We start from the raw sequence: 15623 nt of genomic DNA, 5'->3' as shown, positions 1-15623 counted from the left end.
ATAATAATAATAATAATAATAATAAGAATATATATATTTTTCTGAGGTATGAGCAGTTCTCACCTCCCTTCCCACCATCATCATCATCATCTCTCTCTTTCTTTTCTCTCTTGTGTGTCATTGCCCCACAATTCATCTCCCGCCCACTTTACTCTATTCTTCAGCTACTCCTCTGATATCATCACTCTAATACTTTCCCTTCTTTCTTTTCTTTCTGTCCACATTCTCCCAACAAAAACAAGAGAAGCAACAACAGCAATAAAAGAGAATAGCCTACAAACCACGAGATCTCAATATATATATATATATACTTCTACCAAACAGGAGTTTCTCCCCTTTCTCTTCTTTTAGTTGCTATTCCACATCATTACTATTATTATTAGCTGTAAAAACTAACATATTTCTTCTCTCCAAGTCTCCACAAAGGCAGTCAGACTACCATAGATGTACACAAGCAACATGAATAATAAAAAAAAAACAAAAAAAAAAAAAAGAAGCCCTATTCATCCATCATTCAATCATATTCAAAGAGAAAAACAGAAATGTAACAAAACAAGAAAAAAAACAAAACAAAAGCAAAAAAGAAGAAGGAGGAAAAAAAAGGGACTGCTTTTTTTTTTCTTTTTTCTTTTCTTTTCTTCAGAGATATACACAAAGAAAGAAAGAAAGAAAGAAAGAGAGAGTGGTATGCGAAACGCACACACAAAGGAAAAATTCAAGCAAACAATAAAGGCATGATCACAGCCAAGTTGTCTTTGGCATATGTGAGGGAAAAAAAAAAAAAAAAATGTTAACAGCAGTCCTATGGAATTCAACAATGATAGAAGAATGCAAATAGCAAATAAAAGAAAGAAGAAAGAGAACACATTTATTTTTCTTTTTTTTTTTTACACGATGAATAGGGCATAAAAATGAACTAATAATTGGAGTTGACAAGAGAATATATATATATATATAGAGAGAGAGAGAGAGAGAAGAATGCAGAGGGATGCTTGGTGGAAGTAAAGGGAACAACAACAACAACAACAAATGACTCTCTCTCTCTCACACACAGAGAGAAGAAAAAAATAATAGCAATAGCAATTAAAGAGCAAATATAATCTGCAGAAAAAAAAAAGAAAAGAAAACATCTCCCACATGAAGCCAACACGCACAACTGTTAGCTATATATGTAGAGGTGCAGTTTAAATACATGCATCTATACATCTCCATGTGTGTAATGTTATTCATGCTTCCATACATCCATACATCTATATATATATATATATATAGGTTAGTTTGTACTCGTTTATAGAGAAACTATCTAGAAAAGTTTCTCTATAAACTTCCCCACATCATTTCTTTCTCTTCATCCATCAACATCATCACCCCATGAATACTGTCACTCAAGGTGCCCACTACACAAATGTATTGTCAGGACACATGTCTCTCTTTCTTTTTATTTATTTAATAATAATAATAATAATAATAATAATAATAATTCTCTCTTTCTAGTAATTCTCTTCTTTTCCTTCACCTATTCCTCTTTCTATTTCTTTCTTTTTTTTTTTTTTATTTATTCACGCGGTCTTTTTCTTTGCAGGTGTCTTCCGTGCGTGCATAAGCCCTTCCCAGACGGCCCCGGCGAATACGGCAATTAACGCCAGCCACTGTCCAAAGGCCACATGATGGCCATGCACTAATATAGATAAGACCACACTACCAGACTTTCGTAATAGTGTTAACGCCGTTAATGTAAGTGTGCCAAAGAGTGTAATGGTGCGGAAAACAAATATTTGCCCAACCGCATTCATACAACTCATCACTGCCACATCATACATGGCATCTGGATGTCGTTGAAAGAAACGCCATGTGTGTGAAAAGTCCTGCAATGGAGCCACTTCACGTAGTAACCATCGTATGATGGAATCTACATACATGAGAAGAGGTGAAAAGAGTGTTGTTTGCATATTAGGAGTAGTTTCTGTTTCCAGCCATAGTGTGGTGAGTGGATGAAGGATTTCCAATGCGATCAACACAAGCGCTAACCATAATCCACTAGAGAGATTGGTAAATACCATGAGTTGATTCCCAGTCCAACGTTGGGTCTTCACAAGTACATCCTGTGTGGAGTTGGTGAATCCATCGGTGAGGAGATTCAGAAAAAGTAAGAAAAACCCTATCCAAGCTGTTGGTCCAGTCGTGCTACTATTATTATTACTATTACTATTACTACTATTGGGTTTACTCTTCTGATGTGGATGATGAACTTCCTCCAGTAAATAAAAACAGAGAACTCCTCCTGTGATGAGAGCGGCAGCCATACACTTACCAAGGGAATAACGAGTTCCATACCAAAAGAAACCCACTAACATAACAGGAACCATTTTAGACATTTTAGTAGCGAGAACAACAGGATAGGGAAGTCGTCGCATCGCCGCATATCCCAAAGTTGAGCCAAAGGCATTTGTAAAGCCCATAAGAATAGTTAAAAGTAATGTATGACGATGTTTACTAAATATTGTTTTCTTATCATGATGATGATGATGATGAGTATCCTCCTTTGACTTGGATGAGGATGTCAACTTCTTTTTCGTCGTTGTGGGTGTGATGGATACAGTTTTGGTATTTGTCTTTGCAGTTGTTATTATTATTTCCTTGTCGGTTTGTTTATTTACCTTCGCAGTGGAAGAAAATCGAGCATGTAAAGATTGAGATAGTAACAAGAGTAAACCCACACAGACAGCCGCAGAGGCCTGAGCAAATCCAAGCACAAAGACAGTAGATAACTTTGATCCCTCACCCATCTTTCCATTCACTTCAGCAGGATAATACGGCTTGGTGACCACACGCTCTTGTTTAATAGACCAGAGACCAAAACAAACATAAATCCCAACAACACAGACAGCCATTTGCAGCATCACAGCAATAAAAGAAGAAGAAGAGGAAGAAGAGGAAGATAAAGAAGATGATGGTTTGGCTATCACTTTTCCATTTTGTCGTTGTTGCTCTTGTTGTTTTTGTGGTGATTGTTGTTGTTGTTGTTGTTGTTGTTGTTGTTGTGGTTGTTTGCTTTGATTGAGTTGTTGTTGTTGTTGTTTAGATTCACGTACTTTTTGTTGAGATTTCCGCAACTCTTGCGTTTGATGGGGTGCCGTACTCCTGCCTGCCATCCTTTGATGCTGCCATTACCAAATCAAATAGAAAGAAAGAAAGATAGAAAGAGAAATAAGAAGACATATATATATATATAAGGAAAATAGGGAATATGTGTATTGGAATAAGTGTAAATATGTGTTGGGAAAAAAAGAAAAAGAATAAAAAACAAAAAAGACCTCACAATTCTCTTTTTTTTTTCTTTTCTTTTTTTCTCTCGTCTTCCCTTTACATCTTCTATGTGATATATGCAGAAACACGTAATATAGAAATTACAAATGGACTCTATGCGTAAAGATAATGAGTATGAAGGAATAACCCTTCTTGCCCTGTTTTCTTTTTCCTTTTCTCCTCTCTTTCTTTCCATACTCATCCACAAAAAAAGAGAGATAGTGAGAGAGAAAAAGAAAAAAGAATATATATATATATATATATATAAGAAGAAGAGTAAAGAACTAGACTGCAATCTCCAGTCCAAACCGAGTCACGGCTCCACGTGTGTGGTGCATCCCAAGAGTTACGGTGAGACTATCAAACAGTCTCGTCGCGATACTAACACCCACACGGCCAATTCCATTCATTCCAATTTTTAATAATGTGGGATTAGCAAGAATAGAGGTGGCATCTAAAGTAATAGCCGCCTCATAATCTGTATCCCGTTCATGAAATAATGTAGATCCACTTATGCGAAGAAGTCCATCATTAAAAGATTTACTTACACCAATCAATGTACCTAAATCTCGCCAACTGGAATCACGAGCTAAGAGTGAACTACGACTCACCGTAGTATCATCTAAACCATTTCGTGATCTTCCAGTCGAAATAAGTGTTTGTACCACAAGTAAATTAAAATCATCACAACTATCCCATAAATTGTTATAATGATCATAAATACTATTCATAGCTTGTCTTCTATTTGGAGATATACTACGAAGAGAAATAGCACTTAATGTATCTCCTTCTGTAGCCCCAACAGGATGTTGAAGAGCAGTAAATAAATAACACGAGGATGGTAAAAAGGCAGCAACTCTCTTAGGAAGTATACTATGCACAGATGTACATAAAGAGGCATCCATCACAAATGGACCTCTATAAAGTCCATAATACATTTCTGCAGTACTATTGGGTGTTTTGGAATTATCAGAAGTATTTAGTGTACTGGCATTCATATTGGGAAGTGTAGTGGCTCTTAGAGAGAGTGGTCCAAGGGAGAGTCCCACACCATGACGTTTGGAGGATGGAGAGAAGAGTAATTCCAACACTCCAATCGTGCCAGGTGTATGATAAGAAGGGTTTATCGCCGTAGATGTAAAGAATCGTCGAGGATGTCTATTATTATTATTATTATTATTATTATTATTATTATTATTATTATTATTATTATTATTCACAGAAGAACTCTCATTGGTTAATTCAGTAGCATTATGAGAACTATCCATACCGCTATGATCACCCTCTTTATTATTTATAGTGGTAGCCTCCTTATCGTTATCATTACTACTACTAGGGCTATTATTATTATTATTATTATTATTATTATTATTATTATTCTCTTTACGTCCCCATCGCAATGGAATACGTGCACGCAAATCAAACAGAACTTCTCGTGTGGTTGTAAACGCCACTGTGCCAACATATGGATTCACTACATTCACAGACCACTCACCATCCTCTTCATATACAAGAGTGGTAGTCGTTCCATCACTCTGGCGACGAACACAACGTAATTGCTGCTGATCCGCACCCGCGTATGGGGGAAAGTCACGAAATGCAGTTCGTATCATATCTTCAATGAGATGTCCCTCCATTCCAGTCTCCCAAGATTGACGAAGATAAGAAAACATATTCTCTTGTTTTTTTTTTTTTTTACGATTTATTAATATAACGTACTCTATAAATAATGGGTTTTGATCGTTTTCGTATTCCTTTTCGTATCAATATTCCCTTCTTATACACGCCCTCTATAAATAATATATTTTTTTTTTCTTTTCCTTTATACGAAAACACCTGAATGTGTTGGGTATTTGTATGATAAAGATCCAATATATATATATATATATATATATATATGTACGCTATTTTCTTCCTTTCCTCTTATCAGTCCCTCTCGCTCTTACGTGTTCCTTTTCTAGTGCAGCCACTCTCTCTCTCTATCTCAAGTTACACCTAACGCTAATAGTCACTAAAAGAAGAAAAACTCGAAATAAAATACAAAAAGAAGAAGAATAGAATAGAATAGAAAAAAAAAACAAAGAAAATGCAAACAAAGGGTACATTTTAACACCAATAAAAGGAGGGGGTCACTTTACTATGATCTCAATGGTGTTCCTCTTTATTTCCAGAAAAGGAGAGCACCAGAGAAATCCCACTACCAAGCAATTTATATATTCTGCGCAAAAAAATGTCAGCAGTTCATGTTTTCATCGTTTTTTTTTTTTTTTTTTTAATGTCTTTGAATATCCTCTTCAGTTTTTTTTGTTTTTCTTTCTTCTCTTAGAGAAGAAAAAAGAGTGAGAGGGTTTATTCCACCCATCCACCCACCACCACACACACACACACCTCTGCCTATTACCGCTGTGCGATATGACCCCTTAACTCCGAATACCCACTCCCATAGATGATACACTTACACAAACAGATATATCTATATATATATATATAGAAGGGGGTTCTCTCCTGTTTCGCAATACCAACACCAACTACCAATAGCAACCAATCATCATCATTATCATTATCATCACTATTATCATTATCATTATCACTATCATCTACCCCAATCTGACATCTGTTCCGGTGTGGGATCTTCCATCGGCACACCGCCTGGTCCTATACGTGTAACAAACTGTGTCTTGCGCTGCTCGGGATGTGTGGAAGATGCAAAGCGATCAACACTCTCCCGCTCTGAGAGACGCTCCTCATCTGCGGAAATACCTGCCGGTCCATCCCGCACACCAGGCACAACACGACCCGACAACGCCACTTCTGCAAGTTCCTTCTTTGCCTTTGTAAACGCATAGGCATAAGTGCGGGCGTACTTACCGGCAAACTCTGTGGCGTTAATACCACAGAAGAGAAGCATTTGGCTTTGTTTAGAAAGTGTACCGAGACGGAAGGCAGCGAGTGTATTGTGACGGTCTTGTGCACTTCGAAGAGCATGCTGTGCAGTAGCGAGGGCATCGTCAATATCACACATATCACTGTTATTTCTCTTATTATTATCATTATTGTTATTATTATTATGATTATGATTATTATAGTCCGTGTTGGTGAGTTGAAGTGATACGGCGGCGCCTGTACCGTCTACATCACACACCGCTGTAATTCCACTGCGCATATTTGTATACTCCGCCGTTGCTGTAAGTGTAGTCACTCGCAGAATTTCATCTCGCCGAGCTGCGGGAAGTGAAGGAAGAGTGAGACCACCACGCATTCCACTATTTGTACTCGCTGTTGCCATATCTGCGGTATCCAACACACCTCTTCCTCTTCCCATTCCTGTTGATGTTGATGTTGATGGGATTGCTGTTCCTTTACTGAGTTCCCACCACCATTCTCTTTCTTCTCGCCATGCTCTTGTTAACACACGACGTCGGGCCTCCGCCCATTCCTCCGCTGTTGCTCCCGGATGATGAACTGCCCAATGCGCCGCACACGATGGCTCTAATAAATCACTATCCGCTATTGATATATCTTCATCTATCGCAGCACTCATACCACCATTACTATTACCACTACTACGAAGAAGGTGGAGAAAGTAGTCCATGTATACATCTCCACCAGAGGAAAGGGCTTGACCAGCCTCAAATTCACACCGTAGTGGTACTTCTACACCAGCCTCACGCAGAAACTCACAGAAGGGAATAAACATAGATCCTGGAATTTGCGTTATGGATGATGCAGATGATGATTTAGAAGAGGAAGAAGAAAAGAATTGCTCAATAAGCTGCGGAAGTGCATCAAATACCTGCAAAGGTGTAGAGAAGGATTCACTACAGCGTATGGGATCGAGTGTGGGATTTATATCTGTATCATATGCACGTACCCGCACCCGATACTCACCTTGAGGAAGTGGTACACCATTTGCATCTGCGAAAGGAAGATATAATTCTACTTCCTGTTCTACATTAAGAACGATACGATCATCTAACATAACAGCAAACTCCCACATGGAATCATCATCAGAATCATTCTTTACATTAACATTATCCTTTTTGTCCGTATTATTATTATTATTATTAGTAGTAGTAGTAGTAGTAGTATTATTAATAGGCAATAATACCTTCTCTTCAATACGGTTATAAAGAGAATTAGCGTATTTTTGCACCTGTGCAAGTTGTGGAATCGTTCGTACAAGTTCATCTACATGTTGTTTTTCCTTCTCTAACTGTTCACGTCGTTGTTTCTTCTCTTCTGGTGTAACTCGGCGCCAAAGTGAAATCTCCAAAAAAGCAGATCGTTTAATAGCATCTATATCTTTCACACGCTGAGCTGTTAAGGGAACTCCCATATCCGGCATAGCTTTCTTTAATTTTTCAAGATGTGAAGTTTGCCAATCATAGGATATCGCTCGTCTAGATCCAAGTGGCCACATATTTACTTTTTCTCTTTTCACTTCCAATGTCTCTGCTGGATCTGCCCCTTTTGTGAGTAAATCTGATGTAGCCGCTCTTGCAGCGAAAACTTCCACCTTTTCTACCGGCACCAAAAGTCGTTGATAATTTGTCCGGCGTTGTTTGATTGCCGCCCGTCGACGTTCACCAAATGGACGAGCCGCTTGAAGGACGACTGTTCGAATTAAATCCTCCGCACGGGCGAGATGGGCGGCACTAAGAAGAAGTGGTCGTTGAGTAGCATGAGCCATATCTACACCGTAGGTTGTACATAATCCAACCAGTGATCGACGATATTTATAAGGAGAAGAGTAATCCAAAGAATGACTGAGTGGTTTAGTGGCATAATATAAAGTTGCCGTTGCTGCCACTTCCTTTAAAGAGCCAGCATGAAAAAAGAGTAATTGTCTACGTGCAGTGGTGGTATGTTGTGTAATTGTGGAAGCCCCAAACTTTGCATAATTTATTTGACACCAAATATCATTACTATAAGGTCTAAATACAGATGCACTCATATCTAGTTGTCCACGTGCAATAGATTCTACCTTTCCATTTATTATCATTTCAAAAGGTGTGGTATCATATAATGCCTTCCATGCAGCTGCACTGATATCACGTATACGTTTCTCTGTATGAATATGTTCTGTTTCCATCTCTTCACAACGTAATGTATGTTTCCAAAAGTCTAATGCTGTAAAACTTAGATCATCTATTTTAGTATTCATAAGTTGCATAATAGTATCATGTTCACTTTGCCATTCTGGGGATTCTTCTGTTGAGTTTTCCATTTCACCTTTTGGGTCAAAGTCTCCTGTTATCACTTGTTGTTGCCAACGCCATACTTCCTTCATACAAAATGTATCTTTTTCCTCTGATGTAAGACTTGACCATGTACGCCCGTTAAGACATCTATGATGTCGTCGCACCAACACTTTACCAACTTCTGCAAATACAGCAGACACACTTTGAAGAATTTTCTCTGGTGTACGGTGTAATCTTTGCAAATCCGCAGCAAGCACTTCTTCAAAGAATTGTAAAGATTCTTGTGAAAGAGGAATAAATTTCTCTGCCCATTGTGTACGACGGGCTCCTTCATAGTGCCATATACTTGGCGATGGAAGTGGAATCAACATTTGTGTTTGTTGTTGTAAGGCATCATGAAAGGCTATATAAGCATCTACACCTGATCGTTTCAATACACGTTCAAACTGTTGCATATTGGAAACCTTTTCTTTTAAAAACTTCTCTGCCATGTATGCACGTTCACGGAAAAAAGTATCTTGAGACCATTTTGTTTCTGGACGATCCGCTTCATCTGTAAAGACTTCCGGTGCATTTACCAAACCCACATGATTCGCTACTGTACGGCGAGATTGTCGAAGTTGATTGGTGTAACGCCGTTCAAAGTAATTGGCCCACACCGTAACACTATCCTTTACATGCTCTGGTGAACCAAACACCATATTTGTTCCCATGTAATCTTCTGCATATGCAAAGGGTGAAGTGGATTGTGGAAGTGTGGAATCTCCTTCTCCCTTTAAGGCATTTCCTCTTAATGTTGTTCTTGTTGTTGTTGTTGTTAGGATGGTTGGAGGTAGATACTGTCCCTCATGCATGACAGGAATAGCGGTATGAAGTACGGGATCATTCCCAAAGCGAATCCAAGCTTCCACAGCAGCAGCCACGTTTGGAATGGGAACTCCTGCTCGTGATAGAGTTTCTTTTGCGGTTGCTGCTGTGATTACTTCTCCCTCTTCTCCTTTTCTTTTTGTTTTTGTTGTTTTTGTTTTTGATGATGTGGATCCCCATAATGTACGGCATTCATCCTCATCTCGGAGTGATGTCACGTGATTGACCGCAGGGTCCGGCTGCCAAATAGGTGTATAGTGACGGCACTGTTGAGATAATGATAATGAAGATGATGAAGATGATGATGATGATGTTAATAATAATAACAATTGTTGTTGTTCTTGTTGTCGTGTGTGGCACCGGTGCGGTAATACCGCCAGCCGCCGTGCACGAAACATGAGAGAACAAACAAGATAACAAATTTGAATTCAAATACACACAATCTCTCAGAAATAAATAAATAAATAAATAAATAAATAAATAAATAAATAAATAGATATAGAGAGAGTATATATATGTGTGTATGTGGATTCGTACGGTGATGGGGGGCGATAAAGTAAAAGCCCTATATGTATTTAAAACACAAGTTTAAGTGAGATAAAGAAAAAAAACAAAAGAGAGAACAAGGACCTCAGACTCCAATATACGAAGAAGGAACAATAAACTCTTCAATAATAAATAAATGTGAGAATCAGTGAAGGAGAATAAATAAGAAAGAGAAGAAAAAAAAAGAAAAAAAAAAACAATTTCTTCTTTTCCTTTTCTCACACTCTCTTTGCCTTTTCCACCCCTTTATCCAGTTACTATCCTTCCCACCCCTGTGAGTATAAATCAGTACCTTTCCCTACGAAAACCCCAAAGAAGAAGAAGAAGAAGAAAAAAAAAAAAGAAAAAAAATACATACAATAAAACACAAGGAAATACCAAGTAAAAGAAGAACCACACAAACACAAACAACGAGAGAGACAGAAAGAGACACAGATTAAATAAAATAAAAAAAACAAACAAACGAAAAAAAAAGAGAAAATCAATTAAACAAGTGATTGCAGAGGCAAATACAGAAACACACACACACAGACAGACAGAGAGAGAAACACCAAAAGTATTTTGAATGACGCTATTGGTATATCTCAGTCAAACCAGTCAATGATGATGAGTGAGAGAGAGTGTCTGTGTGTGTGTGTGTGTGCTTTGTGTTGGTTTATGTTTGTGTAAAATGGAAATGGAAGGGGTAGCCTAACGATGGAGAAATGAATGAATGCAAAGGGAAAGAAATTGAGAGATCTAAAGAAGAAAAAAAAAATGTGGAAAGTTAATGGCGGCACTTCGTTACCATTACGCATCACATGCGATCAGAATATATATATATATATATATATATATATATATATAAATATATTATCAGTCTATTATCAGTCCCCATTCCTTTTTTTTTTTCTTCACTCCCAATTACTTTACTCCCCTACTGAGAAGTGTTTGCACACTCCACTCATTCATGTCTTCTATTTTGTGGTATTCTTTATTTTCTTGTATTTTTTTTTCGTTTTTTTTTTTTGTTTTTTTTTTTCTTCCCCATTCTTCATTCCTTCTCCTTTTTGTTTTTTTTTTTCTTCCCCATTCTTCATTCCTTCTCCTTTTTTTTTCCTTCTGTCCTTCCGTAATATTTGCTACTTAACTTGCCTTGCATAGTTTGGTAATCGTTGTTTTTTTTTTTTTTTTTTTTTCTCTCTCCATCCTCCTCTCTTTCTTTTTTTTTTTCTTTTTTCTATCATCCTCGATTTTCTTTCCATTCCTTTTTCTTTCAATTTGTGAACATACCACACACCCAAAGTACCTCTCTCTCTCTCTCTCTCCTTCTCTCTCCTTCTCTTTTTTTCTTTTTTCTTTCTTTTTCTCCCTCTCTCTACCGTCGCACCGCATACACCGTAACCCCACCGCCAGCACCACTACTACTATTACTACTATTGTTAATGCCTCCCGCTGCAAAGATGACCGTACCATCCGCGTTGGACCGCAGTTGTGTGTGGACAACATTTGAAATAATATCCTGCGCTCTGTGAGACTCAAGAGAAAGAAGTGTAAGACCACGTGCAGTAGAGACAACAATATTCGCACCTTCTGCAGGAGCAACATCAATAATTGGTGCTGTCATATGTGTTTCCCATACTGGGGCCGTCATTCGGCGTGTATCCCACATAAGAAGAGATCCATCTAAAGATGCTGTTAATAACGCCTTGCGGTGTGGGAGAATGGCGGTGATTGTATCTGTATGTGTGTGCTTCAATCGATGCGTTGGTGTAAAGGCGGTTCCTCCTGTTGTGGTGGTGGTGCCTGCAGCTACGGCTGTAGAGAGAGCAGCACGATTACCACCGCTACTGCTGCTACGTGTATCCCATACCTTTACCACACAATCACGTGAACCAGAAAGCAACACATGTTCACCCTCTTCACCCACACGAAGAACAGTGGTGTAATCATCATGAACATGTTCAAATCGTCGCAATGGTTGTGCGGTATGACCATTAAGAAGTAATAAATCGTGTTGTAATCCAGATTCTGTTAATCGTTCAGATGGTATACTTTCTGCGGTACACACAACAAGGTTTGAAAGAGCAGCTACTGCAGTTAGTGTTACATGTTCCTTTCGTGTAATGGTCTCACCATTTGCCCATGATCCGGTAGACTCATTGCAAGTTAGAAAACGTAATACAGGTCCTTTGGCAGGTGATGATAAAATATTCCGTTTTTTACTGCTCCCGCTACCGTTGCTGGTGGTGTTATTATTATTATTATTACTACTATTATTATTATCAGAACCATTAATACCTTCATTCATCATAGCACGTAGGTTTCCTGATGGAAATGGCATACCTGCGATAACCAAGTAGTTCCCACGTGGTGGACCATCCATGGCTATAGGTACACACTGTTGTGGGAGATCTATCGTAACAGAAGGCTTTACATCCCCAGTAATAGGGTTTGGACTTCCCCAAATAACAACTGATCCATCACACGTCGCTGAAACAAGTTCATCACGTTGGCGGAAATACGCCATAGAGGTGACAGCACAGGATTGCTCTAGTGTTTTTACTGGCACCAGCGATGGTGCGGCTGCTGTTGTTGTTGTTCCTCCTGCTCCTGTTCTCTCTGCGGTACTCCATCCCAGTAAACGGGCAATGGTAATACAATCATAGTCATACTCTGGTTCCTTTATGCGCCGCACCAGTGGCTCCACATTCTGTACCACCTGAAGAAACAATTCATCACCGCGATTCTGATCTGCTAGTCTGCCAAGCACAGCAATGGCTGCACGTCTTGTGTCGGGGGAATCTAAAAGCTTTTCAAGTGTTGTCGCCACACCACGCAATACAACAAGATTAAGCCGTACCATCTCTGCAAGCATTTCGGAACAGACGGGCATTGGACCCGGGTTGCGAGAAGTAGTGAGTGCTGTGAGTAGTTCCTGCAGCACAGCATCTCGAACCTGCACTCGGAATGGTGCCTCCAGTGCGGCAACAATAGCAAGATGAGCAGGTGTTGTAATACACGCCGCGATGGCCTCAATAACACCTGAAGAAGCTGGATGTTGTACAAGTGCTGCCGTAATTTTTCGTGCGGACTCCACTGGTTGACGGGGATCCACAAGTTCGGCCCAAACAACATGATGTCGTCCACGAGAGACATCATCCAATAATCGCAGTATATTCCGTAATTCCTCCAATCGTGCAGCTTCACTGGGTCCTACGTCGAATGGACCTGCTGTGAAGTGCATGGAGGTGTGTGGTCGTAATCCACCCATGATGTTACTATATGCATGTGCGTGTGTGTGGGTATTCGCAGCGGTGTTAGTCGTCGTTGTCGTGATGTTGGGTGGAGAAGTTGTGGAGATGGTGGAGGAGAGCGGTGGGGCGGCACAGGTGGCCGTTGATGGGGACTGCGGGAGATGGGAGAGACCACCACCATTACATGTACCACTAACAGATGAACGAAATACGTCCATCACAGCTCACAATAAATTTTCTTAGTGTGTTTTTTTTTTTTTCTTTCTTTCTTTTTTTTTTTCTTCTTCTTGTTATTGAGAAGTTTTATTTGTTTTCTATTTTTTTTTTCTTCTTTATTTTTTCGTTCTTGTATATCCTTGTTTTTCTTTTTTTTTTTCTCTTTCTTGTGCCGATTCTTTTCCTTCTGCTTGTTTTTTTTTTTTTTTTCTGTGTACGGCAATGATGGTGGAATAAGAGTTATTGTCTTTTTCTTCTCCAATCACACCACGTCTATATGGATGTCTTGAAACAGTTCTGTGTGGTACTAATCCACCCACTTACTGTCCTTGACCCTATTTTCTCTCTTTTTCTTTCTCTTGTCAGCACAAGTATATATCTATCTATCTATCTATTATATAATATATAGATAGATATATATGGATACTCCGTTGTCTGAGACTCTGTTACTTTTTGCTTTTTTTTCACCTGCTGCAAAAAGGTAATATAGAACAGAAAAGAAGAAAAAAAGGAAAAAAAAGAAAAGAAAATAACTTTTCATCTCAAAAACAGCGTCATTATTTATTTATTTATTTATTATTTTTTCACACACTCATAGCTAAAAGATATATATATATTTTTCTTCTCGTTCTTGGCTATTTTTTTTTTTCTTTCTTTTTTCTTCATTTCATACCTACTTCTTCTTTGATCCTCCCTTCGCTGCTTCCTTGTCTCGTGCCTTTTTAAACACAATGAGTTGATCCCATTTGTAATCATCAATGGCTATTGGGTTCAAAACACGTCCTTCAGCACTCATACGATCTGCTGCTAACCACGCCTCTTCCATTACCATCTGAATAAGATCATGTGGTTTCACACCTTCTAATACAGGAGGCACATAGGTAGTACCATCTAACCAAGTTACTTCAATACGTGGGGTAATGCAATCAATAGCATAAAAAAGAAATATCTTATCTTTAGGAAACGGTGCACGAGCACTAATAGCACGTCTATAAAAGTCTAGAACGGCTTTTTGTAATGTATCTCCATAACCAAAAAGAAAAGGTGATACCGTAATCGTTATTTTTTCCATATGCATAAGAAATAAATATCGATGCATTGTACGTGGTGCTAATACTGTTAAAGGTCGTTTTGCACCTATATGTTCTGGAATATGTTCTGGATACTGCACTTCTCGTTCCCACATGGCTAGGGAACTAAGTGGAGTATGCCAAGACTTAAAAAGCCATGTTGGCTTTGAACCTTTCGCAACATACTGAACTTCTGGTAATGGTTTCTTTACTAGTTTTCCACGTTTCACACTTAAATACGCAAATTCACGACCTCCACGACCGTAATCAGTTGGACACTTCGCATGTGAATAGTGTTGATGATACATACGATGTGTTTCCCCTTCTCCCCATCGTGAGACAGTGCTTTTATTGTATGTATACTTTGTGTGATTACCTCTCCACATGGCATAGTAGGGAAGTGGGTAGACGAGGCCTTTAATATGACCAACATGTGTTCGCAGTCGAGGCTGTCGTGAGAGTCCCACTTGTGCGGGAAGTAAACCCACACTACGAAGAGTGTCAAGGCTATAATGGGCCGCAGGAGAAGCCGGATTAGACATCTCTTCTCAGAAATCTACTATTACCAATATAAGATCTTATCACGAAGACGTCAAAGGAAAGAAGAAGAAAAAAAAAAAAAAATAAGTACACAAAGCCAAAAGAAATAAAAAATATAGAATAAAAGGTATTAACATGAACAAAAAAAAAAACCCCAAAAGAAAAAAAAAAGGAGCAAAAAGTCTACACTACATCACTTAGTCATACCAAGGGAAGTTAATCCCCATATTATATGAAACAAAAGAAACCAACAAGGCATCCACAAAAAAAAAAAAAAAAAACCCCACGCAAATCAAAGAAGAAACAACAGAAGTAATTCATGACTTCTGTTTTGCAGTCTCCTTTAATCTTCTTTTCTTGCGCGGCGCACACGAGAAGCACTTAGCCCAGAATCATGGCTTTGATGATGTTCTTCTTGGTCCAATTTCACATTACCTCCCCGTGATCCCTTCAACACAGTCACTGCAGCTGCAATGAGGACACATAAGGCAACCAATACATAGAGCCACCACATTCTTCAACCAGCACCTATTACGCTCTTAAAAAATTCCTTTTCTACAATATCAAAAGAAAGAAAGGAAGAAAAAAATAAATAAAAAGAGATGAAAGGGTATTTCTCAAGCAGTTAGAATAAACACCAA

The 15623-nt window shown here is 38.7% G+C and overlaps 5 protein-coding genes across 5 annotated transcripts; all 5 read right to left on the bottom strand.

Annotated features, from left to right (window-relative positions):
* Nucleotides 1-1559: 1559 nt before the first annotated feature.
* TM35_000192040 (uncharacterized protein) lies at nt 1560-3152 on the bottom strand (the record flags this gene model as incomplete). Its single annotated transcript, XM_029026702.1, has 1 exon — nt 1560-3152. The coding sequence occupies one exon, from the start codon at nt 3150-3152 to the stop codon at nt 1560-1562; it is 1593 nt and encodes a 530-aa protein (XP_028882026.1).
* Nucleotides 3153-3590: 438 nt separating this feature from the next.
* TM35_000192030 (uncharacterized protein) lies at nt 3591-4979 on the bottom strand (the record flags this gene model as incomplete). The annotated part of the gene is made up of 1 exon (XM_029026701.1): nt 3591-4979. One exon carries the CDS (start codon nt 4977-4979, stop codon nt 3591-3593), a length of 1389 nt encoding a protein of 462 aa, XP_028882025.1.
* Nucleotides 4980-5899: 920 nt separating this feature from the next.
* On the bottom strand, nt 5900-9772 carry TM35_000192020 (uncharacterized protein; the record flags this gene model as incomplete). The annotated part of the gene is made up of 1 exon (XM_029026700.1): nt 5900-9772. One exon carries the CDS (start codon nt 9770-9772, stop codon nt 5900-5902), a length of 3873 nt encoding a protein of 1290 aa, XP_028882024.1.
* A 1505-nt stretch (nt 9773-11277) lies between these two features.
* TM35_000192010 (uncharacterized protein) lies at nt 11278-13374 on the bottom strand (the record flags this gene model as incomplete). The annotated part of the gene is made up of 1 exon (XM_029026699.1): nt 11278-13374. One exon carries the CDS (start codon nt 13372-13374, stop codon nt 11278-11280), a length of 2097 nt encoding a protein of 698 aa, XP_028882023.1.
* A 671-nt stretch (nt 13375-14045) lies between these two features.
* On the bottom strand, nt 14046-14984 carry TM35_000192000 (uncharacterized protein; the record flags this gene model as incomplete). Its single annotated transcript, XM_029026698.1, has 1 exon — nt 14046-14984. One exon carries the CDS (start codon nt 14982-14984, stop codon nt 14046-14048), a length of 939 nt encoding a protein of 312 aa, XP_028882022.1.
* Between the last annotated feature and the right edge of the window lie 639 nt (nt 14985-15623).

This window comes from Trypanosoma theileri (assembly GCF_002087225.1).
Source record: "Trypanosoma theileri isolate Edinburgh chromosome Unknown TM35_Tth_19_V1, whole genome shotgun sequence".
Taxonomy (NCBI): domain Eukaryota; phylum Euglenozoa; class Kinetoplastea; order Trypanosomatida; family Trypanosomatidae; genus Trypanosoma; species Trypanosoma theileri.
The sequence above is the reverse complement of the archived record's forward strand: the minus strand, read 5'-3'. Positions and strand labels throughout refer to the sequence as shown.